At 63.8% G+C, this 26,229-nt stretch overlaps 1 protein-coding gene across 1 annotated transcript in view; it reads left to right on the top strand.

Annotated features, from left to right (window-relative positions):
- MAST1 (microtubule associated serine/threonine kinase 1) overlaps positions 1–25,966 on the top strand; it is a 39,904-nt gene extending 13,938 nt beyond the window's left edge. Inside the window, exons 3-27 of the mRNA XM_074935630.1 lie at positions 1,785–1,873; positions 3,234–3,309; positions 4,497–4,575; positions 4,911–5,071; positions 5,541–5,616; positions 6,460–6,669; positions 7,018–7,119; positions 8,945–9,077; positions 9,745–9,812; positions 11,298–11,383; positions 12,011–12,219; positions 14,498–14,636; positions 15,026–15,158; positions 15,407–15,572; positions 15,858–15,959; positions 16,626–16,748; positions 17,506–17,615; positions 19,065–19,228; positions 19,642–19,892; positions 20,343–20,546; positions 20,993–21,222; positions 21,798–21,920; positions 22,364–22,500; positions 23,358–23,545; positions 24,813–25,966. Of these exons, the coding sequence (XP_074791731.1) occupies positions 1,785–1,873; positions 3,234–3,309; positions 4,497–4,575; positions 4,911–5,071; positions 5,541–5,616; positions 6,460–6,669; positions 7,018–7,119; positions 8,945–9,077; positions 9,745–9,812; positions 11,298–11,383; positions 12,011–12,219; positions 14,498–14,636; positions 15,026–15,158; positions 15,407–15,572; positions 15,858–15,959; positions 16,626–16,748; positions 17,506–17,615; positions 19,065–19,228; positions 19,642–19,892; positions 20,343–20,546; positions 20,993–21,222; positions 21,798–21,920; positions 22,364–22,500; positions 23,358–23,545; positions 24,813–25,966 (4,513 nt within the window). The remainder of the gene's footprint in view (positions 1–1,784; positions 1,874–3,233; positions 3,310–4,496; positions 4,576–4,910; positions 5,072–5,540; positions 5,617–6,459; positions 6,670–7,017; positions 7,120–8,944; positions 9,078–9,744; positions 9,813–11,297; positions 11,384–12,010; positions 12,220–14,497; positions 14,637–15,025; positions 15,159–15,406; positions 15,573–15,857; positions 15,960–16,625; positions 16,749–17,505; positions 17,616–19,064; positions 19,229–19,641; positions 19,893–20,342; positions 20,547–20,992; positions 21,223–21,797; positions 21,921–22,363; positions 22,501–23,357; positions 23,546–24,812) is intronic.
- Positions 25,967–26,229: the final 263 nt, after the last annotated feature.

The following is a 26,229-nucleotide window of genomic DNA, read 5'->3' as shown; positions in this document are numbered from 1 at the left end:
CGACTGAACAGAGCAGAGGAGAAAGGAGAGTGAGCGTCGGGGGACTGGCACAATTAGCTGGGCATGCTCTTGCTTCAGGGATGTGGGTGGGTGGGGCTTGGCTTAGGAGAACACGTCTATTTTATTGTCCCCAGTCTGTCCCCGTGCTGTGAGCCGTTCAACAGCCCCCACCCCAGAGACAGCTGCATCTCAGCACCCAGCAAAGAGCGGGGACAGATCTAGGTCCCTGCCAGTGCGGTATCAGAGAGGCTCTGAGCTCTGTGTACGGGCCAGGTGTTGCTGCCCGCCCAGCCAATGGGCACCAGAGCCCAGCCGCTAATAAATAATCCTCAGTGGGGCAGATGAATACCCCAGAAGAGGCATCGGCTAGAACTTGCAGGACCCCGTGGGCCAAAGCAGCGACCGGAGCTGATGGTGGGCGAGCAAACTGTCAGTGAGAGACTGGTAGGGCCACGGCTCTGCGGTGCCCCTTGCTCCGGACCCGCAGTCCCTGCCCCCCCAGCTCTGCCAGTGCCCCTCGCTCCTGACTCACAGCCCCCTGCTATTCCAGCCCTGCCCCCCCAGCTCTGCCGGTGCCCCTCGCTCCCGACCCGCAGCCCCCTGCCCCCCCAGCTCTGCCAGTGCCCCTCATTCCTGGCACTCCCCTTCTCCATCTCTGTTTATTGCACCCAATCCTGATTTATCTCTGGGGTGTTTTTTGTGGGGGGAAGGGGGAGGTCAGGACTCCTGGGTTCCATTCCCAGCTCTGTCACTGACTCCCTGTCTGACCTTGGGCAAGTTACTTCGTTCGTCACCTCGGCCGTGAGCCAGCTCTGGGGTGGAGCCTGGCAGCTGGGTAGGAGCCCAGAGCAAGGCAGGACCAGCAGTAGAATGTGCGTGATGGGGCTGGGGAGGGGGGAATGTCAGGGCCAGATAATTTAGGCAGGACCCTGGGGTCAACTTGTGAGAGACGTCCTGGAGTCTGTTCATGACAGGGCATGAAAACACAGCACAAGAGTGAGGGAATAGAACACAGGAGTCCTGCCCACTCCCAGTAGGCCCCACTCCCCTCACAGAGCCAGAGATAGAACCCAGGAGTCCTGGCACCCAGCCCCTCCCCTCGCAGAGCTGGAGGTAGAACCCAGGAGTCCTGGCTCCCAGTGCCCCCCCCCGCCCCCACTGGGCCCCACTCTCCTCGCAGAGCTGGAGATAGAACCCAGGAGTCCTGCCCCCCTGGCCCCCCTCCCCTCACAGAGCTGGGACCGGATGCAGTCCCCTTCCTGAAGCTGAAGTGAAGGATGTAAGTCGATGGGGAGCCTGGCCCTGGGAGAAGAGTGATGTCTAGTGGTTAGCGCAGGGAGGGACTGGGAGCCCAGCAGCCTTTGCCTTGGTGCGGGGTGGGGGGAATCGGGAGTGGCGGCTGTCCCCATCACTGCCGCACCCCCAGCTGGTCTCGATTCATTTTGTCCATTCCCGCACTGGAAATAGCACACGAAAAAACTCCAGAGCCCAGAAGAAATCGAGATGGGAACGGCTGGGAGGGGCCCTACTGCTTAGTGTGGGGGCGGGGGGCTGGGAGCCAGGACTCCTGGTTCTATCCCTGGTGCTGGGAGCAAAGCAGAGCTCAGGGTTTCTAGTCCTGGGCCTGAGGGAGTAGAGAAGACCTTGAAGGGGAGCTGGTCTCTTGAAACTCCCTTGATCCCATGCTGGCTTTGGGACTGGGGTCAGACCCCATTTCCCCCTAGCCCCCGAGCTGGCCCACTGAGTCCGGTCCCCCCTTCTCTTGTTCCTTCCCTTCTCTGCAGCTGCCGAACCAGTAACAGGAAGAGCCTGATCCTGACCAGCACGTCCCCGACGCTGCCGCGGCCCCACTCCCCCATCCCGGGTCACATCGGTGAGTTCCCCCAGCCTGGGACGCCATCCGTCCAGCGTCGCCCCAGCCATGCTGCTCCATAGCCAGCAGGGGGAGCTCTTGCTCGAGGCATCACAACTTGCCCCCACCAAGGGCGGCTCCCTTCCCGCACTAAGCCAGCCCTGCAGGGGCCCAGGTGGGCCTGGGGCTGCTCCCATCACCCAGCGGCTGCTCAGCTCTTCGTCTAGCTCCATCTCTGGAGCCTAGTGTCTGGCTTCCCATCCGTCTGTCTGGCTGCCTGTCTATCCATTTATCACAGCATCCATTGATCCATTCATCAGTGTTTCCATCCATCCATCCATCCATCCATCCATCCATCCATCCATTCATCCAACCATCTCTTTCAATCCATCCATCGATCCATCCATCCACTCATGAGTCCATCCATCCAACCATGTCTTTCAATCCATCCATCCAACCATCCAACCATCTCTTTCAATCCATCCATCCATCCAACCATCCTTCCATCCATCCTTCTCTTTCAATCCATCCATCCATCCATCCAACCATCTCTTTCAATCCATCCATCCATCCATCCATTCATGAGTCCATCCATCCATCCAACCATCTCTTCAATCCATCCATCCATCCATCCATCCATCCATCTCTTTCAATCCATCCATCTCTTTCAAGCAATCCATCCATCCATCCATCCATCCATCTCTTTCAATCCGTCTCTTTCAATCCATCCATCCATCCATCCATCCATCCATCAATCCATCCATCCAACCATCTTTCAATCCATCCATCCAACCATCACTTAAGCAGTGTTGCCATCCTTTTGTCCATCCACTCATCCATCTGTCTACCAATCCATCTCTCCATTCTTCCATCCACTGTCCACCTCGCTACAGTCCATCCATCCATTCTTCTGTCTGTCAGATCATCCATCCATTCATGAGTCCATCCATCCATCCATCTCTCCATCTAGCCTTCTGCCCATCTATCTACCAGTCTATCCATTTGTCCATTCTTCTGTCAGTCATCCATCCATTTATCTATCTGCTAATACAGCTGTCTGTCCATTGACAGAGTCTCCATCCATCCATCTCTTTCTTATGCCCCCATCACCACTTTCTCCAACAGCCAACACATCCAGCTCCTTTGCCTGGCATTAGTGCCTACCACCCCATTGGCTGCTCTTGGGAGGAAGTGGGAACAGCAGCCAATAGCAATCCAGTCCACCCCCCTGTGGCTCTGCCCTCTTGGGAGGGGTCTTGGAGGATGAGTGGCTCCATGGGGGCAGTATGTGGTGTTGGTGGCAGAGGTGGGATGCTATCTGTTGGGGGATCCTAACATACTCTATGTCTGTCTGTCATCCCCTGCTCCCTCTCCCTCGCAGGCAGCAGCCCCCTGGACAGCCCGAGGAACTTCTCCCCCAACGCACCCGCCCACTTCTCCTTCACCTCCTCGCGCAGGTAAGGGCTGCGCCACCCCCTTGATGCCAGTCTCTGGGGAGTGGAATGAGTTTACCAGGCCTCAGCCCAGTTCCCAGGAGTCTTCACCATAAACAACCCTCTCCGTCCACAGCTAGCTGACACCCTCCCACCTTGCCAGCAGCCTCAGCACTGAGACTGAGGCCTCAACTGGCTCTAGAGCTGGGGAGAGAACCCAGGAGTCCTGACTCCCATTCTCTCCCCCCCGCGCTACCCATTACACCCTACTCCCCTCCTATAGCTGGTAATAGAACCCAGGAGTCCTAGCTCCCAGCCCCCCTCCATGCTCTAACCACTAGACCCCACGCCCCTCCCAGAGCTGGGGATAGAACCCAGGAATCCTGACTCCCATCCGATCCCCTGGCCCATGCAGCACTTGGGAACGTAGGAGCCTACGCCCCATCTGCTCCCTGCTCTGATTACAGCCCTGCCCGCCCACACCAGCCCCTGCCAAGAGCCCGGGAGAAATGGCACCGTCTCCTTCTGGAGCAGCTGGGCTCACCTGGCCGGCGGGTCCCTGGCTGTGGGGTCCTGGCATCCCTCGGACGAACTGAGCGTTCCCTTCCCCATTCTGGCCCATGGGGCGCGAGGTCTGTCCCTCCGCATGGCCCTGGCGCTGGGACGGGGCGAGGGACTGGTGGAGCTTGCTTGGGCCAAATCCAGGAAGGGATTGTGAGCAGGACAGGGCCTGGGAGCCAGGAGTCCTGGGTTCTGTGCCCAGCTCTGGGAGGGGAGTGGGGTCTAGTGGTTAGAGCTGGGGTCTGGGAGCCGGGACTCCTGGGTTCTATCTCCAGCTCTGCGAGGGGAGGGGGGTGTAGTGGGGGGAGGGGCAGGGCGCCAGGACTCCTGGGTTCTATCTCTGGCTCTGCTAATCCTCCATCTCCCAATGGTTAATTAACACCTCTATCTTTCCCAGTGGCCCCTTGTGTGAGCCCCGAGCCCTCAGGGGTCCCCATGTAGCTGTTGTGGCGGGGCATTGCCTGCCACCTCTGCTCAGCCCCATTCTCCCACATCCCACATGCCAGGCAGCAGCTCCAAGCCCCTGGCACTGGGGGCGGCTGGGCTGGACGGGGCTGCGGTCCTCGCTGCTCTCTGGAGACTGGATCCCCTGGAAGGGCTGGATCCCCCTAGACTGGATCCCCTCACGCTCCCCTGTTTGGTCCCCTCAGGGCAGATGGACGCCGCTGGTCTCTGGCTTCCCTTCCCTCGTCCGGATATGGAACCAACACCCCCAGCTCCACCGTGTCGGTGAGTGTCATGCCCCCCGATGGGCGGGTAGGGCCGGCCAGCGCGTCCAGACAACGCTGGCCCCTGGCGGTCAGTCCTGGCCCCTGTGAGGTGCTTGGGGGCCTGTGCAGCAGGGAACGGGGCAGGGAGTCAGCAGGGGGTGCTCTCCTCACTCTGTCAGGGCTATTTTGGGTGCAGCACTAGGGGGCGCTGTGCTTCAGTTACAATAGGACGTTGGAGCCTTGTTCACTTCTTCTCCTAAGCGGCGGTTAATTACCTGACATGCCCCACCCCAGAGGTGGCTGCACCTCGGTGACGGGTCCCTGTCGAACCCTCCTCCTCCTCTCCCTCCCTAGTCGTCCTGCTCGTCCCAGGAGCGGCTGCACCAGCTGCCCTACCAGCCCACCATGGACGAGCTGCATTTCCTCTCCAAGCACTTCGGCAGCACCGAGAGCATCACGGACGACGATGGAGGGCGGCGCTCCCCCGCCGTGCGCCCCCGGTCCCGGAGCCTCAGGTACTGCAGGAGCAGGGGGGACGCCCCCATCTCCTCAGCCCCTGTTCCCTTCCCCCAGGCCCCTTGGGCTGGGGTCACATAGGAGACTTGCCATGGAAATCTGTCTGCTGTAGGGGCAGGGGGCTCAGCAGCGGGGCACCCTCCCCCCGGCAGTCGGTGCTGGCCCCAGTGTGGTGCTAGTGGGTGCTGTGCTGCGGGAAGTGGGGTCTCAGTAGGGGGCGCTCTCCTTTCGTAGCCAGTGCTGACCCCAGAGCCGCAGCAGGGCGATAGGGAGAGCGATCGAGGGCTTAGCAGGGGGCGCCCTTCCTTGTGCAAAGCCTTTCTGGTGTAACAGCTACCAGGTCTCCACCCCAGAGGTGGCTGCATCTCAGCGCCGGGCGGGTGGTTTCCGGGAGGCTTTGGGGGGAACACGGTGGGGGACACAGAGATGTAACACCATGTGACTCCTCCCTTCCTCTCTGCCGTGCAGCCCGGGCCGCTCCCCCTCCTCTCATGACAATGAGATAGTGATGATGAACCATGTGTACAAGGAACGGTTCCCCAAGGTATGGCCTGGGTGTGGGATGGGGGGGAGAACAGGCCCTGAGGGCAGCGCAGGAGACAAGGGCCTGGGGCACAGCATGGGGGGGTCCCGGGGGCTTTGCAGAGTCCAGCGGGCAGGGGCCCAGTGGTACAGCAGGGGTGGGGGCCTGGAGGCCTGGCAGAGTCCAGCGGGCGGGGGCCCAGGGAGCAGGGGTGGGGGCCCGGGGGCCTGGCAGAGTCCAGCGGGTGGGGGCCCAGGGGCACAGCAGGGAAGCCCTGTGCCCTGGTGTGGGATTCACCAGCGAAGGGCTGACAGGGCCTGGCCAGAGAGAGGCCTCCGAGGTCCCTGCAGCGCCTGTGGGTGAAGCTCCCAGCTGTGAGTCTCTGGGCGAGGGGGATCGGGCAGGACGGGCTGAGCAGGACCCTGGGGTCCCCATGGGGAGGTGGGGGTGTCCAGCTGAACCCTCTGGGGGGGTCCTTTGGGAAGGGAGCCCTCTAGTGGTGATATGTTGTACAACCGCTGCCTGCTCCCTCCGGGGATTCCATGGGGACCCTGCCCCACATTCCCCTCAGTGTCTCATTCACCCCTGGGACCAAGGGACAGAGGTCTGGGGGGGTCTAGCCAAGGTTCGGTTGTGACAGGCCAGGTGACGCCTTCCCAACTCTTGGGTTCCATCTTGGCTTGGGGGTGGGGGGGGGGAAGTGTAGTGGTTAGAGCAGGGGGCTGGCGGCCAGGACTCCTGGGTTCTGCCCTGGCTCAGGGAGGGCAGTGGGGTTCCTGCTCAGAACAGCCTCGTCTCTGGGGTAAACTCCCCCTGACCCCCGGTGCCGGCTCAGTAGAGTCTCCCATCTCCCACCCCGGCCAGGCCACGGCGCAGATGGAGGAGAAGCTGCAGGATTTCATCACGGCCTTCGAGCCAGACAGCGTCCTGCCCCTGGCAGATGGGGCCCTCAGCTTCATCCACCACCAGGTGATCGAGCTGGCCCGGGACTGTCTGGCCAAGGCCCGCGAGGGACTCATCTCCAGCATCTACTTCTACGAGCTGCAGGAGAACATGGAGAAGCTGCTGCAGGACGTGAGCGGGGGGTGGGGGGGCTGCCAGGGGGTGTGGAGCAGGGGGGTGAGGGGAGCGGGGTGATGGGGGGTGACGGGAGCGGGGTGGGGCAGCGGGGCTGTGACAGGAGTGGGGTGGGGGGTGATGGGGCAGTGGGGCTGTGATGGGGGTCACAGGGATGCGATGGGAGCAGGAGGGTGCCGGGGGACATGATGAGGGCCCTGGGGGTGAAGCGAGTGGCGTGGGGGGTCGTGGGTAGGGGCATTGGGGGGTGATGAGGGCGGGGCAGGAGGGCAGGCTCTCTGGGGCAGGCCGAGGACATAGGGCCGGCATGGGCTGCCTCTCACCTCCCCTCTCCCCCGTCCCCAGGCCTACGAGCGCTCGGAGAGCCTGGAAGTCGCCTTTGTGACCCAGCTGGTGAAGAAGCTTCTGATCATCATCTCTCGCCCAGCGCGGCTCCTGGAGTGCCTGGTGAGGGGGGCGGGAGCATGGTGGGGGGGCAGCTGCCCCCCACTCCGCTGCCCCCTGCGCTAGGGTCCGGGGCTCTGCTCTGGGACACCCAGCTCCCAGCCCTGCTGCCCATCAGAGTGACATGCTGCTACCATCCCTGCTCTGACCCTAAATCCTATGCCAAGCCCCAGCTCTAACCGCTAGCCCCCGCTCCCCTCCCGGAGCTGGGAGAGAACCCAGGAGTCCTGGCTCCCAGCCCCCCTACTCTGCCTACTAACCCCCGCTCTCCTCCCAGAGCTGGGAGAGAACCCAGGAGTCCTGGTCTCCAGGCGCCTGCTCTAAACACTAGACCCCCCTGCTCGTCCCCCAGAGCCAGGGGAGAACCCAGGAGTCCTGGTTCCCAGTCCCACCCCCACTCTACCCACCCCTCTGACTCCATTCTGTGCCTGCCCCCCAGCTTCCCCACTCACACCCCTATGCCTGCCCCTACCTGTCTATGTTGCCCCATAGCCATCCCCAAACCTGGCACCCATGCCAGCCAATCCGAGGGCACCCAGCCGGTTACCCTGACAACAACGAGCTAGCCAGTGACTGGGCTGCTGCCTTGGCCCAATGGCGAGCAAGCTGGCAGCAGGGGGCGGTGTGGCATTGGCCAAGGCAGGTTGCTGATGCGGCCTGTTGCTGTGGCAACAGCCATCGCTGCCCAGTTGCTAGAGGGCCGTCATGGCAACAGAGACAGGCAGAGGCATCCTCCAACGGGGATCTTCCCCCCCACACCCCGCCATGGGGTTTTGATGCTGGGAATAGGGGGTGGGCATGTAACTAGCCCCTCTGTCCTGCACCCCGAGAGCCCCAGCCATCTACCTCGCCAATCAGTGTGTGACTCCCGCTTCGCCCGGGGACGTGGGGCGGGGAGAGCCAGGGGGAGGGTCTGGCAGCTTCTGAGACGGTGACAAAGGACACAGCCGTGTGTGTGTGTGTGTGTGTGTGTGAGAGAGAGGGAGAGTCCCCTTACAAACACCCAAAATACACCCACCAACACCCCCGCACAAAGACACCTGAAACACCACTACCCCCCCCCCAACATCCGACACACAAGAAGAGCTCTGTGTAGCTCGAAAGCTTGTCTTTCTCACCAAGAGAAGTTGGTCCAGTAAAGGATATTTCCTCACCCACCTTGTCATGCTACACACCCCAACACACATACACCCCTGAAACACAAGTACACCCCCCACACACGTGACACGCCCCCACACACACCTGAAACAGACACACACACACCAACACATGTCCAAATCCCTGAAACACAAATACACCCCCCACACACACCCGAAACAGACACGCACAAATACCTGAAACAGACATAGAGACACGCCAACATACATCCCCCCCTCAACACAAGTGTGCACAAATGCCTGCAAGGCCTGACCTGACACACCCACACCTCTGAAACACACAAAGGCACAAACACCTGATACACACCTGCACAGAACTGCCTGACACACACTCACTCACATACCCACCCCTGATACGCCCATACAGACTGATGCAAACACTGGCACCCTACCCGCTGTGCCCCCGGCTGGCAGTCCCTGGTCTGCCAGCAGGAACGGGTGTGTAGGCAGAGCCCCAGTGCCCCGCTCCCACCCCCACCCTGCTCGCTGACCTAGTAACCGCCCTCCTCGTGTGCAGACCCGAAGTTGGGGCACCCCTCCCCAGTGCCTGCTCTCGGACACAAGGGGAGCCCTGGGGTGTCTCCCCAGCCTGCAGGGTCCCTATATGGGGGTGTGGCCCCCCTGCCTGCCCATTAGTGATGGGGCTGGGTGGCCCTGCTGGCGTCTTGCAGGAGTTTAATCCCGAGGAGTTTTACCACCTGCTGGAGGCGGCTGAGGATCACGCCAAGGAGGGACACCTGATGAAGACTGACATCCCCCGCTACATCATCAGCCAGCTGGGCCTCACCCGCGACCCCTTCACAGGTAACCCCAGCAGGGGAGTGGGGCATGGGGACCGGTGCCCACTGCAGCCAGGCCTGTGCTAGCGAGCATGCGTGTTGCCATTGCACAAGTGTGAGTGATGGCGTGCATGTGTCTTAGCATGCATGTGTGCGTGATTGCGGGTGCCTGTGTGACCGCGCGTGTTAGCATTTAGTGTGTAAGATTGCACGTGGGTGTGTGACTGTGTTAGCATGCACGTGTGTGTGTGTGTGTGATTGCATGTGGGTGTGTGACTGTGCGTTAGCAGGCATGCGTCTGTGCTTGCATTTCTATGACTGCATGTGTGTTAGCATTCACGTGGGTGTCTGAAAACATTTGCAACTCGGCGCATGTGTCTACATGCATATGTGTGACTGCATATGTGTATGTATGATGGCATGTGTGTTTGCAGCCGCGTGTGTGTGCCTGTATGACTGCACGCATGTGTCTGTGTGTGGGCCTATACGTGATTACATTCATGTTGGCATGCACACGTGCGTACGCGCCTGCCTCGTCTGGGACTGAATGTGCGTGTATATCCCTGTGCGTATGTCCATGGGTGTGCGTGTGTCCGTGTGCGTGTGTGTGTGTGTGAGTGTGTGTGGCTGCCCGCGTCGCCCTTCCTTCGTTGGCTCCCGTGGCCCCTCTCCTCAGTTGATGTCCCCCCCAGACATGGTGCATCTGGAGGAACATGACAGCGGTGGATCCAACACGCCCGAGACAGATGAGTTCACGGAGGTAAGTGTCTCGCCCCGGGATACATACAGCACATGGCCATCAGGGCTCCGAGCTGTGGGGGGTGGGCGGCGTCTGAGGGCTGGGTCTGGTGCCCCACAGCTCTGGATCTCTACTGATGGGGCCATAATAATGTGGGGGACTCGCCATTCCACTGCCGCCTACTGGAGGGGATTGGAACAGCCCTTCTGTGTGTCAGAACCGCCCCAGTCCCCTGGGTGAGCCCTGGCCCGAGGTGCTGTAATGGGCGCAATCCCGCTGGGTCCCACTGGGTGGCAGTATGGCAAAGGGCTTGGGGTAGGTCCTGCTGCCCCATCTGGGGCATTTTGTTAACACACAAATGCATTTGCCCACCCAGAGATACAGATGCACAACAGAAGCAACACAACTGCAAGCCCACACAGCCACACAGTGCCCAGACACCCGCACACTCCCGGACATGTTTACAGAGAAACACACACAGACTGGTGTGCAACACAATCACACACACCGAGAGGGACACAGCCCCAGAAACAACACGCACACAGGCAACCGCAGAAACAACACACACAACTCACCCAGGAGACACACACATCCCTCCCTGTCACACACCCTCCGAGAACCAACCCTCAAAACAACACAGTCCACCCCAGACACACACAGACCAGCATGCAGCACAATCACACAAACCTAGAGGGACACAACCCCAGAATCAACCCACACAACCTATCCTGGAGAGACACAGCTCCAGAGAAACGACCCCCCAAACAACACCCCTGCTGAAACACACAACTCCAGAAACACACTCCCCATGGGCACACATGCCACAGCCCCAGAAACAAACAACACCAAATGCTGCCAACAGTCACACACCCCAGAAGGACACAGCCTGAGAAACATCCTCCCATACAGAGACGCACACTTTCTCCAACCTCAGGAACAACACAACCCACCCCAGACACACACATACAGACACTCACACTCCCTCACAGACACACCACACCTGAAACACAGCACTCCCCACAGAGCCGTCCCTCCTCCACAATCACACCCCCTACAGGGGCACAACCTGGAAATAACACACACACCCCCCAGACACACACACACACAGAGCTCCAGAAACACCTACCCACCCAGAGAGAGACACACAGATACACAACCCCAGAAGCAACACACACTCTGGACACAGACATGCACACACAGATACAAAGACCCAGAAACAACACACCCCATAGACCCACTCCACCAGGGACACCCAGCCCCACAGCTACACGCACAAACACAACCCCCAGCCCCCTGTGCCTGGGCGCTAAGCCGAGTCTGCCCCGACTGGCGGTAGCCCAGCACGGGAACACCAGGTACCTGGTGCTCTGGTAGGTTGGGGTCTAGTGGTTAGAGCAGGGGGCTGGAAGCTGGTGGAGCCTGAGGGCTGACACGGGGGTGGATCTGGGGGATGGGGGTTCCCCCTTTCCCACCCCCACCCTTAGTGATGCGTGTGATTTATTCCAGGGCCGGGGAGCTGCCCTGAAACACAAGAAACCGCCCGGAGAAGGGGACTTTGAAACCATCAAACTTATTAGCAACGGAGCCTATGGGTGCGAGAGTGTTGGGGGAGGGGTTGACCCCTGACCTGGCGCCCCTCCTGCGGCAGTGGCCTGCACCCCTTGGGGGTCGGGGGGAGGCAGGAGAGATGTTGCTCCTCCCCTCACAGTCCCACTGCTCTCTGGAAGGGATCAGCACCCCCAAACCTGCCCCCAGCCTCACAGAGACTTGGAGGGGGGAAGGGAGAACACTGGACTCCTGGGTTCTATCCCAGCTCCGAGGCAGCAGTGAGGTTGAGTGGTTAGAGTGGGGGAGGACTGGGAGTCAGCCTGGGTTCTTGCGCCAGCTGGGGTTCTCGCGCCAGCCCTGGGAGGGGAGCGGTTAGAGTTGGGGGGTTGGATCCAGGACTCCTGGGTTCTCGTGCCAGCCCTGGGAGGGGAGCAGTCAGAGTTGGGGGGTGGGAGGTTGGTGCCAGGACTCCTGGGTTCTCACTCCAGCCTTGGGAGGGGAGCAATTAGAGTTGGGGAGTGGAGGGTTGGCTCCAGGACTCCTGGGTTCTTGCGCCAGCCCCAGGAGGGGAGCAGTTAGAGTTGGGGAGTGGGGGGTTGGCGCCAGGACTCCAGGGTCCGCACCTGGCACCAGTGGCTTGAGCTGGAGCCGAGCGCTGCTCTGTGTTTCAGGGCCGTGTACTTGGTGCGGCACAAGGAGACCCGGCAGCGCTTTGCCATGAAGAGGATCAACAAGCAGAACCTGATCCTGCGGAACCAGATCCAGCAGGCCTTCGTGGAGCGGGACATCCTCACCTTCGCCGAGAACCCCTTCGTGGTCAGCATGTTCTGCTCCTTTGAGACCAAGCGCCACCTCTGCATGGTCATGGAGTACGTGGAAGGTACGGCGGGCTGGAGGGCGGGGGGGGGGCATGCCTGGGGTGGGGACACCGACGGCAGCCCTGAAACTGGTTCTGCTGCCCAGCCAGCACTGTCGCACCTTGGTGCGGCTGGCGAGTATGTGTCGTGTCACAACCTGATGGCATTGCGTTGTGATAGGGTGGGGCTGCCTAGCAGTGTGCTGTGTCACAATGCGGTGGTGTTGTAACATGGTGGAGCTTCCTAGCAGTGTGTTGTGTCATGACATGGTGGTGGTGTGATGTGGTGGAGCTGCCTAGCAGTGTGTTCTGTCACGATGTGATGGAGCCGTGTGTTGTGTCACAACATGGTGGTGGTGTGTTGTGAGGTGCCCCTTCTGCATAGCAATGTGACACGTCCCAGCATGGTGGTGTCATCTTGTGACCTGCCCTCTCTGTGCAGTGATGAGGCCACGACATGGTGGTGGTGTGTCAGGCCGGGCTGTCTCTGCATGATGGGACATGTCATGACGTGGTGGTGTGTTGGGGCATTCGGCCTCTGCAGGGTGGTGCAGCATGACATGGTGCCGTGGCATGATGTGCTGACTGCACAGCGGGGTGATGCCATGTCATGGCGGGGGGGTGGGTGTTGGGACAGGGTGACATTGGGTCATGACGGAGCAGGGTCTGCGTTGCATCTCGATGGGGTGGAGTTGTATTGTAATGGGGGATGTGATGGGGAGATGTTGCATCATGACAGGGCAGCACCTTATCAGGCCAGGGAACACTCGTGGCAGGACATGGCATTGCTGTGTCACGACAGGGCCGTGTTCTGTCCTAATGGCGCCATGGTTTAGAGTGGCAGGGTGGCATTGTGGCATCATGGGGCAGTGTCATGTCCCGACGGGATGGATTTATGTGGTATCGTGACGGGTCGGCACTGTGGCGTGCCAGGGTGCCATTGTCTTGGGACAGGACAATGGTGTGTTGTGACAGCACCGTGTTGCATTTCACTGGGGCGATGTTGTGACATGCCAAGCTGCACGTGCATGCCTTGCCTCACATCCTCCTGGCATAGGCTTCCCATGGTGAGAACCCAACATCACCGAGAGGCTATTTTAGTTACTTCTGGGGGAATTCTGCGCCAAAAAAATAAAATTCTGCACACAATATTTTAAAATTCTACAAAATTCTGCATATTTCATTTGTCAAAATAACACAATATAATCACACCAGTTTCAATTATTTTGGTAAGTTATTTCGAAATACCTCTCAGCGTGTATGTCTGTAACAATACAGGCAACAAAAAGGAGTCAGGAAATGTTTTTTGACAAATAGATTCCTTACTAGGCATATTAATACAGAACTCTGAGTAATAATTCATTTTAACTACAGTACAGAACCGTATTTCCTGCACCTCTTAGAAGCAGTGCAAAAGGCTTGGAGGAGTCAGGGGTAACGGAGAAGCTGAGGGAGAGGGAAGTCATTACTGGGAAGGAGCCTGGGTGTGAACTTGGAGGGTTGTTGGATATGGGTGGGAAAAGTATGAAATGGTGTTTTTTTGGGGGGGGATTGTTGGGGAGCTTCCCCCATACAGACCTGGCTGACCCCTAGCCTCTCCCATTCATCAAGCTCATCAGCCCCTGTCCCCACGTGTCCCTCCACCCCCGCTCAGACACCCCTTCCCCCCATCCCCATGTGTCTCTGCACCACTCCTGTCCCCATGTGTCTCCGTGCCCCCACTCAGCCAACCCCCTTCCCCCATGTGGCCCTGCACCCCCTCCTCCTGTGGCCCTGTGCCTCCACTCCCATTCAGCCCCTGTCCCAGCTGGTCCTCCCCCACTAGTCCTTATGATTCCCAATCTGTGACCTCCCAGCAGCCCCATGTGCCCAACACTGTCTGTCTGCCCATATCCCCTGTCTCCTGACCTGGCCCAACAGGTGTGGTGAAGAAGGCACTGCAGGCTCTTTCTCTTCCCCATCTGCAGCTGGGGCTGGCTGGGAGCAGCTGCTCTGTTCTAGCACCACAGCGCCCTCTGGTGGGCAAAAGGTGGAACTGCAGCAACTTTCCAGCAGAAGTTATTTTCTGCGGAAAACAATAAAAATATGCATGGCACATGAATTAAGTTCATGCGCAGTGGTGCAGAATTCCCCCAGGAGTATCTAAGTACATTGGGGCTGGAAGCTGAGATTTCTGGAGAGGGTCTGGGGCTCCATGAACCCCACCATCAACAGGGCTCGAGAATGGGGAGCTCCCTGCTCTAGGAGTACGAGGGGAACCCTCCTCCCAGGATGAACAGGGTCTCCCTGGCTCCCCTGGCAGGTGGGGACTGCGCCACGCTGCTGAAGAACATTGGGGCCCTGCCCGTGGAGCTGGCACGGATGTACTTCGCTGAGACCGTGCTGGCCCTGGAGTATCTGCACAACTATGGCATTGTCCACCGTGACCTCAAACCCGACAAGTACGGAGCCTGTGGGGCGGGGAGCAGAACGCCTGGGTTCTCTGCCCAGCTCTGGGAAGGGAGTGGGGTCTGGTGGTTAGAGCAGGGTGGGGGGCTGGTAGCCAGGACTCCTGGGTTCTATTCCCAGCTCTGGGAGGGGAGTGGGGCCTAGTGGCTAGAGCGGGAGGCTGGGAGGCAGGACTCCTGGGTTCTATTCCCGAAAGAAGGCAGCTTCTTCCATTGCTCTTTCATCCCCCTCCCTCAGCCCCATCTGGGGCCCCCCTAGCTCCTCCCAAGGATGGGGTGGGCCATGCGATGTGGTGATCTGGGACCCAGGAGCGGGGTGGGGGGCCCAGAATCCCCCCTCCCCAGCCCCTGCTCTCAGGGGCTCCCTGTCACTGTCCCACCAGCCTACTCATCACCTCCATGGGGCACATCAAGCTGACGGACTTCGGCCTCTCCAAGATGGGGCTGATGAGCCTCACAACCAACCTATATGAGGGCCACATTGAGAAGGATGCCCGCGAGTTCCTGGACAAGCAAGTGAGGCCATGGGGCAGGGGATGGGGGGCCATGGGGGATGGACTGCAGTGGGCGGGGCCATAGGGGTGGAGCTGCAGGGGCCCCTGATGGGGGATGGGGGGGATCAGGCAGGGGATGGGCATTAGGCCAGGACTGATGGGGCTCAGTGTATATGGGGAGCTGGGGGCACTAGCTGAGGGCTGACGGGGTGGGGGGCTCAGCGGGGGGCTGGGGGCACTAGCCGAGGACTGACGGGTGCCCCCGGGCAGGTGTGCGGGACCCCCGAGTACATCGCACCCGAGGTGATCCTGCGGCAGGGCTACGGGAAGCCGGTGGACTGGTGGGCCATGGGCATCATCCTGTACGAGTTCCTGGTGGGCTGCGTGCCCTTCTTCGGGGACACCCCCGAGGAGCTCTTCGGACAGGTCATCAGTGGTAGGTGGGGGCGAGGGGGGCACAGACATCCTCAGGCTGGGGGAAAGTTTGAGGGCAGGTTCATGGAGGGGACAGTGTAAATTTGATGGGAAGGGTTGGGGATGGGGCTGAGATTGGGGGGGAAAGGTTGGGGGTGGGGCTGAGTTTGGGGGGGGAAGGGTCGGGGGTAGGGCTGAGTTTGGGGGGAAGGGTTGGGGTGGGGTTGAGTTGGGGGGGAAATGTTGGGGGTGGGGCTGAGTTTGGGGTCCAGCTCTGAGCCTGACCCCATCTAACCCCCCCCCCCAGACGACATCCTGTGGCCGGACGGGGAGGAGGCCCTGCCCATGGACGTCCAACACCTCGTCTCCTGCCTGCTGCAGACCGACCCGCTCGTCCGTCTGGGGGCCGGTAAGATGCTGCTCCCCCCGGCTCCCCCCATGGGGCCCAGCTGGGGACGGGCTCTCGGGCCCGGGGCCAGGACCATTGCACCATGGACCTGCTGCAGCCATGGGCCCCGCTCAGCTAATGCCGTGGTGTAACCCCCCAGCTTTGTGCCCCCCGCTTCTCTGACGCCCCAGAGCCCCTCCCGCCCCAGGTGCCCGCACCCGACCCCAGTGCCCCCGTGCTGACGGCAGCCTTTGGCCACTATAGCCGGGCTGGTGCCCAGCAGCCATGGGCCCGAGCAGCTCTGCCTGCCCCCAGCCAAGGGCCCTGCTCCCTGGGCTCCCCCCTGCCCTGCCCCCCGGGCTCCCCCCTGCCTGCCCCCAGCCAAGGGCCCTGCTCCCCAGGCTCCCCCCTGCCTGCCCCCAGCCAAGGGCCCTGCTCCCCGGGCTCCCCCTTGTCTGCCCCCAGCCAAGGGCCCTGCTCCCCGGGCTCCCCCCTGCCCTGCTCCCCGGGCTCCCCCCTGCCCTGCTCCCCGGGCTCCCCCTTGCCTGCCCCCAGCCAAGGGCCCTGCTCCCTGGGCTCCCCCCTGCCCTGCCCCCCGGGCTCCCCCTTGCCTGCCCCCAGCCAAGGGCCCTGCCCCCCGGGCTCCCCCCCCTGACGCCCCGCCCTGGCGGGGGTCGGTCTCCGCAGGTGGCGCCTTCGAGGTGAAGCAACACAACTTCTTCAAGGAGCTCGACTGGGCGGGGCTGCTGCGCCAGAAAGCCGAGTTCATCCCCCACCTGGAGTCGGAGGAGGACACCAGCTACTTTGACAGCAAGTGCCACCCCCTCCGTACCCCCTGCTCCTGCCCCCCCCCACCAAGGGCACTGCCCGGGCAGCCCGCCGTGGCCGAAGCATGAGCCAGCCTGGGGTCCGGAGCTCAGGGAATGGGGACTCAAGAGACTCGTGTATCTAGAGCCATGGGCCTGGGGGCTCAGGTTCTATCCCGGCTCTGGGAGGGGAGTGGGGTCTAGTGGTTAGAGCAGGGGGGCTGGGAGCCAGGACTCCTGGGTTCTATCCCCAGCTCTGGGAGGGCAGTGGGGTCTAGTGGTTATAGCGGGGGGGCTGGGAGCCAGGACTCCTGGGTTCTATCCCCAGCTCTGGCAGGGCTGGGGGGGTCAATCCTCCATGCTGCCACCAGGGCGCTCTACATCCCATTTCTTTTGAAGGGGGTTTGGGTCTGGTGTTCTCTGCCTAGTCAGTGGCTTGGCAAGCTGCCCACGCTCCATGCCCACGGGCAGCGTCTCTGGCCAGGGGCAGAAGGGACCTCGGTCTCCATGGCCTGTTCAATCCCTAGTCCCGCTGGGGTCCCATTAACGCCAGTCGGGGGAGGGGAGTTCTGTGCCATGGGCGCCCGGCCTGCTGGGAGCCGTGCTGAGAGCCTGCAAACTCATTGTGCTGGGGTGGGGGGGGCACTTGAGCAGCACGGAATGAATGGCAGGATCAAGGACCCCTCGTCCAACACTGAGATGCAGCCACCTCTGGGGTGGGGCGCAGGGGCTGTTTATTACTATCTCCCTTCCCCCTCCAGCTCGTTCGGACAAGTATCACCACATCAACTCCTATGACGACGACGACACCACGGAGGATGAGCCGGTGGAAATCCGGCAGTTCTCGTCCTGCTCCCCCAGGTTCAGCAAGGTGGGACCCCGTAACACCGAGGGCAAAGGGCTGCCCCGTCTGGGGCCCCTGCGGCAGTGGCTGTGCAGGGGGAGTTTGTGTGTGTGCGCCCTGTGTGGTGTGTGTGATGCATGGGACCTGTGTGAGCTGTTGGACTTGGATACATGGGAGCTGTATCTGTGGGGCCAGGTCCGTGGGTGGGATCCGTGGGCTAGGGACGCGTGTGTGATCCGTGGCACATGTGCGATCCGTGGGGCCGTGTGTGTGATCCGTGGGGCCAGAGGCGTGTGTGCGAGCCGTGGGTCTGGGGGCACATAGAAGATCTGTGGGACCGGGAGTGTGTGTGCAAGCTGTGGGGCTGGCAGCTTGTGTGATCCGTGGGGCTGGGAGAGCGTGTGCGAGTCGTGTGGCCGGTGGTGCATGTGCGATCCGTGTGGCCGGCGGCGTGTGTGATCCAGGGGGCCGGCGGTGCGTGTGCGAGCCGTGTGGCCGGCGGTGTGTGCACGATCCAGGGGGCCAGCAGCGCGTGTGTGATCAGTGGGGCCGGCGGTGTGTGTGCGATCCAGGGGGCTGGCGGCGTGTGTGATCCGTGGGGCCAACAGTGCATGTGCGATCAGTGGGGCCGGCGGTGTGTGTGCGAGCCATGCGGCCGGCGGTGCATGTACGAGCTGTGCAGCCAGCGGTGTGTGTGCGATCCAGGGGGCCGGTGGTGCGTGTGTGATCAGTGGGGCCGACGGTGTGTGTGCGAGCCGTGCAGCCAGCGGTGCATGTATGATCCAGGGGGCTTGGGGAGCGTGTGCGAGCCAGGGGGCCGGCGGTGCGTGTGTGATCAGTGGGGCCGGCAGTGTGTGTGCGATCCATGGGGCTGGGGGAGCGTGTGCGAGCCGTGCAGCCAGCGATGTGTGTGCGATCCAGGGGGCCAGTGGTGTGTGTGCTAGCCGTGCGGCTGGCAGTGTGTGTGCGATCCATGGGGCTGGGGGAGCCTGTGCGAGCCGTGCAGCCAGCGATGTGTGTGCGATCCAGGGGGCCAGCGGTGTGTGTGCGAGCCATGCGGCCGGCAGTGCATGTGCGATCCAGGGGGCTGGGGGAGCGTGTGCGAGCCAGGGGGCCGGCGGTGCGTGTGTGATCAGTGGGGCCGGCGGTGTGTGTGCGATCCATGGGGCTGGGGGAGCGTGTGCGAGCCGTGCAGCCAGCGATGTGTGTGCGATCCAGGGGGCCAGCAGTGTGTGTGCGAGCCGTGCGGCCGGCGGTGCATGTGCGATCCAGGGGGCTGGGGGAGCGTGTGTGAGCCGTGCAGCCAGCGGTGTGTGTGCGATCCAGGGGGCCGGCGGTGCGTGTGTGATCAGTGGGGCCGGCGGTGTGTGTGCGAGCCGTGTGGCCGGTGGTGCATGTGCGAGCCAGGGGGCTGGGGGAGCGTGTGCGATCCAGGGGGCTGGCGGCGCCTGCCCTGACCCTCGCCCCCCCCCCCAGGTGTACAGCAGCATGGAGCACCTCTCCCAGCACGAGCCCAAGGGCCCGGGCGTCCCCAAGCGGGACCAGAGCAACAAGCACAAGGACGAGAAGCTCAGCAAGCGTGAAGGCCTGGGCAGCTTCACCCTGCGGGACAAGAGCTGGCGCAGCGGCTCCCCGGAGCTGTGAGTGGGGGGGGGGGCTCCCCGGAGAGGTGAAGGGGGACGGGAGGGGGCTGGGCAGGCTCTCCCCCAGAAACCGCAGTTCATCCCAGCCTGCAGCACCCCCTGCTGGGACAGTCCCAGAGACCTTCTGGCAGAGGCTGCTTCCGGGAGGGTGGGAGGGGGGTCTAGTGGTTAGAGCAGGGGGCTGGGAGCCAGGACTCCTGGGTTCTATTCCCAGCTCTGGGAGGGGAGTGGGGTCTAATGGTTAGAGCGGGGGGCTGGGAGCTGGGACTCCTGGGTTCTCTCCCGGCTCCGGGAGGGCAGTGGGGTCTAGTGGTTGTGGGGGGGGAGCTGGGAGCCAGGACTCCTGGGTTCTCTCCCGGCTCCGGGAGGGCCTTGGGGCCTCACCCGCCCGCTCCGTGTGTGTGCTGCAGGAAGCGTCTCTCGGCCTCGGAGTACACCTGCCTGGAGAGTGAGTCGAGCCCCCCGCTGGGCGCCCGGCGCCGCTTCTCCGCACTCATGGACACCAGCCGCTTCGCCGCGCCGCTGGAGGACGATGACGAGCCCCGGGCCAGGGGCCCCGCCAGGGAGAACGGGGGCCCCATGGCTGCCCCCCAGGCCGAGGGCAAGGAGGGGAGCGCGGGGGGAGCCAGGGACCCCGCTGCCCCCAGGGACGCCGAGGCTGGTGGGTAGGACCTGGGGCTCCCAGCAAGGAGGGAGGGGAGCCAGGCAAAGGGTTAAATGTGGCATTCCCCCCCCCCACCGGGGTAACTTCCCCCTCGCCCTGGGTAATTGCCCCCGCTTATTGGCCCCACTAGGCAGAGCAGGGGGAGGTGCATTCTGGGTAACAGGCTGGAAAGCTTTGGGGGGGCAGTATATTGTGGATACCAGCTCTACGTAACGGGGGGGGGGCAGAGAGAGGTGCATTCTGGGAAAGGGCCCTGAAGTCCATGCTGAGGGAGCAGTGCATGCTGGGTAATGGTGCCACCATTGTGTGGGGTGGAGAGGTGCATTCTGGGTAAGGAGCCATGGGCTGCCCTGCCCCATGGCCCTGCCCCCAGGCAGCAGGGGTGCCAGGGAGGAGGCTGAGACCCTCCTGTGCCCCCCCACCCCGTTGCTCTGTCTCTCCTCACAGGCGATAGAGTGAAGGGGGGCGATGCCCAGGCCCCGAAGGACGCGGACCCCCAGACCCCCAAGGCCACCAGCGACCTGGTTCTGCGGCGCGCCCGGCACCAGCAGCTGTCCGGGGAGTCGGCGGGCGAGAGGCGCAGCGCCCGGGCGGGGGGCAAGGTCATCAAGTCTGCCTCGGCCACCGCCCTGTCCGTCATGATCCCCACAGGTACCCCCCCACTGATACCTCCTAACCCCCCTGCCCTGTCCATCGCGATCCCCACAGGTACCCCCAGCCCCCCCTGCCCTGTCCGTCACAATCCCCACAGGTACCCCCCAGTCCTCCCTGCCCTGTCCATCGCGATCCCCACAGATACCTCCCAGTAACCCTGCCCTGTCCGTCATGATCCCCACAGGTATCCCCGGGGCCCCCCCCGTCCGCCATGATCCCCACAGGTACCCCCCACTGATACCTCCTAACCCCACCAAGCTGCCTGTCATGATCCCCAGAGGTCCTGCCCCCTGGAGAGCAGGACTCCTGGGTTCAATCCCAGGCTCTCGGATGGGAGTGGGGCATATTGGTTAGAGCAGGGAGGCTGGGGCTCAGGACTCCTGGGTTCTCTTGGCAGGGCCCCAGGGGGGCCGTGCTGGTCTCACTCACCCGTCTCTCTGCAGTGGAACAGCACGGCAGCTCCCCCCTGGCCAGCCCCATGTCGCCCCGCTCCCTCTCCTCCAACCCGTCCTCTCGGGACTCCTCGCCGAGCCGCGACTACTCGCCCGCCGTCACCATCCTGCGCTCACCCATCACCATCCAGCGCTCCGGCAAGAAGTACGGCTTCACGCTGCGTGCCATCCGCGTCTACATGGGCGACAGCGACGTCTACAGCGTGCACCACATCGTCTGGGTACGGCCTGGCTGGGCGAGGGGCCCCGCACCCATGGGGGGGCAGTGCGGACCGGGCGACGGGCCCCGTGCCCCATGGGGGGGCAGTGTGGACCGGGCGACGGGCCCTGTGCCCTATGGGGGGCAGTGTGGACTGGGCTACGGGCCCCGTGCCCCATGGGGGGCAGTGTGGACCGGGCGATGGGCCCCGTGCCCCATGGGGGGGGCAGTGCGGGCCGGGCAAGGGGCCCCGTGACCCAAAGGGGGCAGTGCATGCTGTGAAAGGGATCTTACACCCCACAGGGCAGCAGGGTATACTGGGAGAGGGGTCTTGTGCCCACTTGGGGGCAGGGCATGCTGGGTAAGGGACTTCACACTTTCCTGAGGGTGCGGTGCATGCAGGGAAAGGCTGGGGGCAGGGCATTCTGGGTACAGTCCTCACACCATCCTTGGGTGGGGGAGGTGCATTGTGGGTAAAGGCTCTACAGTGCTGGGTGGAGCGTTGCATTCTGGGTGGGGCCCTGCGCCTTTGGTTGGGGCGTTGCATTGTGGGTAAGCAGCACGGGCCAGCCCTGACACCTGCCCCCTGCCCGGCAGCACGTGGAGGAGGGGGGCCCCGCCCATGAGGCGGGTCTCTGTGCCGGGGACCTCATCACCCACGTCAACGGGGAGCCGGTGCACGGGCTGGTGCACACGGAGGTGGTAGAGCTCATCCTGAAGGTAAGTGTCGGGGAGCGGTGCATGCTGGGACAGGGGCCTTGCGCCCCATCGGGGAGCGGTGCATGCTGGGACAGGGGCCTCGCGCCACATTGGGGAGCGGTGCATGCTGGGAAAGGAGCCTCACACCCTGTCGGGGAGTGGTGCATGCTGGGACAGGGGCCTTGCGCCCCATCGGGGAGCGGTGCATGCTGGGAAAGAGGCCTCACGCCTGCCTGGAAGCAGTGCATGCTGGGACAGGGGCCTCGCGCCCCGCCGGGGAGCAGTGCACGCTGGGACAGGGGCCTCGTGCCAAGCCCCTGCCCCACCGTTGCGCATGGAGCCCAACTGTGCCCCCAGGTGCCACCCACACGGCCCCGGGCCAGAGGCAGGCCTTGGCTAATGGGGATGGGGCGGGGGGGTTGTTTCCTGCTCCCCCCCCTCACGTGGCCTGTCTCTCATGGCAGAGCGGGAACAAAGTGATGGTGACCACGACGCCCTTCGAGAACACGTCCATCCGCGTCGGGCCGGCCCGCAAGAGCAGCTACAAATCCAAGATGGCGCGGAGGAACAAGAGGAGTGTCAGCAAGGAGGGGCAGGAGAGGTGGGGGGGACAGGAGGAGGTGCTGGGGCAGTGGGGGGGACAGGGAGATGCCGGGGCCTGGAACAGGAAGGGGTGCTGGGGCCGGGGGAAGGAGGTGGGTGCCAGGGTGGGAGGGACAGGAGGGGGGACTGGGGCGGGGGCAGAAAGGGGTGCTGGGGTGGGGGGGGACAGGAGGGTGTGCCGGGGCAATGGGGGGAAGGGTGCTGGAGTGGGGGCACGAAGAGGTGCCTGGGCAGGGGGGACAGGAGGGGGTGCTGGGGCCGGGGGGAGAGGTCCTGGAGTTGGGGGCAGGAAGGGGTGCTGGGGTGGCAGGGGGCAGGAAGGGGTCGGGGGTGGGGGGGATAGGAGGGCATACCGGGGCCGGGGGAAGGAGAGGTGCTGGGGTGGGGGGGCACAGAAGGGGGAGCCGGGGTGGCAGGGGGCAGGAAGGGGTGCCACAGTGGGGGGGACCGGAGGCGGTGCCGAGGCAGGCGAAGGAGGGGTGCCGGGGGGGCACAGGAGGGGGGGCTGGGGCAGGGGGAAGGAGGCGGGTGCCTGGGCAGGGGGGAAGGATGGATGCTGGGGTGGGAGGGACAGGAGGGGATGCCGGGGTGTGGGGGAGGGGTCCTGGGGTTGGGGGCAGGAAGGGGTACTGGGGTGGGGGGGACAGGAGGGGGTACCGGGGCCAGTGGCAGGAGGGGTGCTGGGGTGGGGGGGCACAGCAGGGGGTGCCGAGGCGGGGGAAGGAGGAGTGCCGGGGGGGACAGGAGGAGGTGCCGAGGCAGGGGAAGGAGGGGTGCGGGGGGGACAGGAGGGGGGTCTGGGGGAAGGAGGGGTGCCGGGGGATCCCCCCCCCTGCACTGACCCTCTCCCCGCAGCAAGAAGCGCAGCTCGCTCTTCCGGAAAATCACCAAACAAGCCAACCTGCTCCACACCAGCCGCAGCCTCTCCTCGCTCAGCCGCTCGCTCTCCTCCAGCGACAGCCTGCCCGGCTCGCCCACCCACAGCCTGAGCGCCCGCTCGCCCACCCAGAGCCTGCGCGCCACCCCCGACTCTGCCTACCTCGGTACTGGGTGTGGGGCACCATGGGGGCACTGGGGGGGCAGAGGGTGTGGGGGCAGGGGGCACCATGGGGGGCACTGGGGGACAGGGGACACCCTGGGGTGGGCTGGGGGTGGGGCACCACGGGGCGGCACTATGGGGTGAGCAGGGAGCATGGCTGAGGGGGCACAGCAGGTGGGGGCTGGGGGCACGACGGGAGGGCACAGCTGCAAGGGATCACCAGGAGGGAGCGGGGGAGACAGGGACATGGCGGGATCTCTGTTACCGCCTCATCCCTGCCCCCCATGCCAAAAGGCATGGTGCAGGTGAGGTGGGGGGCGTCAGAGCCACCTTCCTGCGTCCGTGAGTCAGGTTCTGCCCCACTCATGGGGGTGGGGGGAGCAGGTGTGGGGCTGGATTTAGGGGTGGTGGAACATCTGGGGCGTCCTTGGGCTGCACGGGCTTCTCCCTCCACCAGGTGGCGCCCCAACCCCGTTCAAGCCCCTCCACGCCCTGGCTCTGTCAAGGGGCATCTCCCCTGCCCGGGCACTGTGCCCCCACGTCAGCCGGTGCCCATGGGCAGGGGGGCAGAAGGGTGAGGGGGATCCAGGCCCAAAGCTCCAGCAACTAGAGATATGGGGTGAGCTGAGTGCTCCAAGAGAACTGGGGGGGCCCATCCCACTCATCTGTCTGTCCATCCTTCCATCCTGGGGGGCAGCCCCCTCCCACTCGTCTGTCTGTCCATCCATCCATCGGGGGTCAGCTGTATCCCACTCGTCTGTCCATCCATCCATGCGGGGGGCAGCCCTATCCCACTCGTCTGTCCATCCATCCATGGGGGGGGGCAGCCCCATCCCACTCGTCTGTCCATCCATCTATCCATCGGGGGGCAGACCTATCTCACTCGTCTGTCTGCCCATCCATCCATCCATCCATCCATCGGGGGGGCAGCCCCATCCCACTTGTCTGTCTGTGCATCCATCCAACCATCCATCCATCGGGGGGGGAGCCCCATCCCACTCATCTGTCAATCCAGCGATGGTGGGGGCAGGGCTCTCCCCACTTCTGCTGATCCAGAGCAGGCTGAAACACAGCCAGTATGCCATGGGGGGGCTCCTTCAGGAATTCCCCCCCCAGGAAGTAGGGGGAATCAGGCTGTGGGAGGGAGGGCTGTGTGACGGGTTCTCCCCCTGGGCTGCCCCCCTCAGGGCGTTCAGAGGTCCTGGTCTCCAGGGGTCCGAGCCGCCCCACTCCGGGATCTCACCCCCCGTCCCGGTCTCCTCTCTCTGCAGGCGCCTCGTCCCAGAGCAGCTCCCCAGCCTCCAGCACCCCCAACTCCCCGGCCACCTCCTCCCACCACATCCGGCCCAGCACCCTGCACGGCCTGTCGCCCAAGCTGCACCGCCAGTACCGCTCGGCCCGCTGCAAGTCGGCCGGCAACATCCCGCTCTCGCCCCTGGCCCACACCCCCTCGCCCACCCAGTCCTCGCCCCCCCCGCTGCCCGGCCACACGGTGGGCAGCTCCCACACCACCCAGAGCTTCCCCGCCAAGCTGCACTCCTCCCCGCCCGTGGGCCGGCCCCGGCCCAAGAGCGCCGAGCCGCCCCGCTCACCCCTGCTCAAGCGGGTGCAGTCGGCCGAGAAGCTGGGCTCGCCCCTGGGCTCGGAGAAGAAGGGGGCCGTGCGCAAACACAGCCTGGAGGTGACGCATGCTGACTACCGCAAGGACTTCCACCCTGAGGCCGGCCTGCAGAGCCTGGCCGAGTCGGACGGCGAGAGCCCGGGGGCCGGCGACGGGGCCGGCAGGCAGGTAGCCGCCCGGCGGCTGGGCCGGCAGGAGTTGGCCCTCAGCTTCGGAGCTGGGGAGGCGGCAGGCACGGCCGGTGGGGGCCAGACGTGCCCCAAGGAAGGCCTGGCCTGCGCCGAGGCGGGCGGCAGTCCCCGCGACCCGGCAGGGGGCATCAGGAGACACCAGGGGGTTCAGACCGAAGAAGCGTTTGCCGCTCCCGCCCGGCCCCCGGCCAAAGCCTTGAGCCCGGTGCAGGAGCATGAGCTGGGCAGGAGGGGCGAGGCAGAGGGGGCGCCGCGCGGGCCCCTGCCCCTGGTGGTGGAGCCCCAGGGGGGCGCCGCCGGGCAGGGGCTGTGGGAGAGGAAGGCCGAGGGGCCCCAGGGCCGGCAGCCCCCCAAGTGCCCCCAGAACCAGGCTGGCTCCCCCAAGGAGAAGTTGATCCTGGAGGTGGTGGAGGAGCACACCACCCTGGGGCCCCGAGCCAAGCCCCCCTCCCCCAAAGGCCCCTGCCCTGAGGGTTCCAAGAATGGGCTGGCCCCCCCCCGGAAGGGCCTGGTTGAGGCAAAGACGCTGGGAGTGATGCTGCCGGCAGGGGCGGCCCCTGCCCCCCAATTCCCACCCCCTGCTGCTGTGGAGAAAAATGGGGCGGGACACTGAGAAGAATGGGTGTGGGGGGGGCAGGGCCCCCCCCCCCCGGAGTGTACACGCCCTGCAGGAAAACAGGGGGACACCCCTGAATTTTGGGAGACATGGTCGGGGGCCCCTCTGCCGTCCCCCCAAAAGGACTCTCGTCTGTTTTTGTGCGGGGAGTGGGTGGGTATGGGGGTTACAGAAAGCCCCCTCCCAGTCACAGCTGCTTCCATCGGTGGGGTGAGGGGCACCGAGCCAGGAGGACCCCCCCCCAGTTCATGGGGGAGTGA

The sequence above is a fragment of the Natator depressus genome, chromosome 20 (genome assembly GCF_965152275.1).
Source record: "Natator depressus isolate rNatDep1 chromosome 20, rNatDep2.hap1, whole genome shotgun sequence".
In the NCBI taxonomy this organism is placed as follows: domain Eukaryota; kingdom Metazoa; phylum Chordata; order Testudines; family Cheloniidae; genus Natator; species Natator depressus.
The sequence above is the reverse complement of the archived record's forward strand: the minus strand, read 5'-3'. Positions and strand labels throughout refer to the sequence as shown.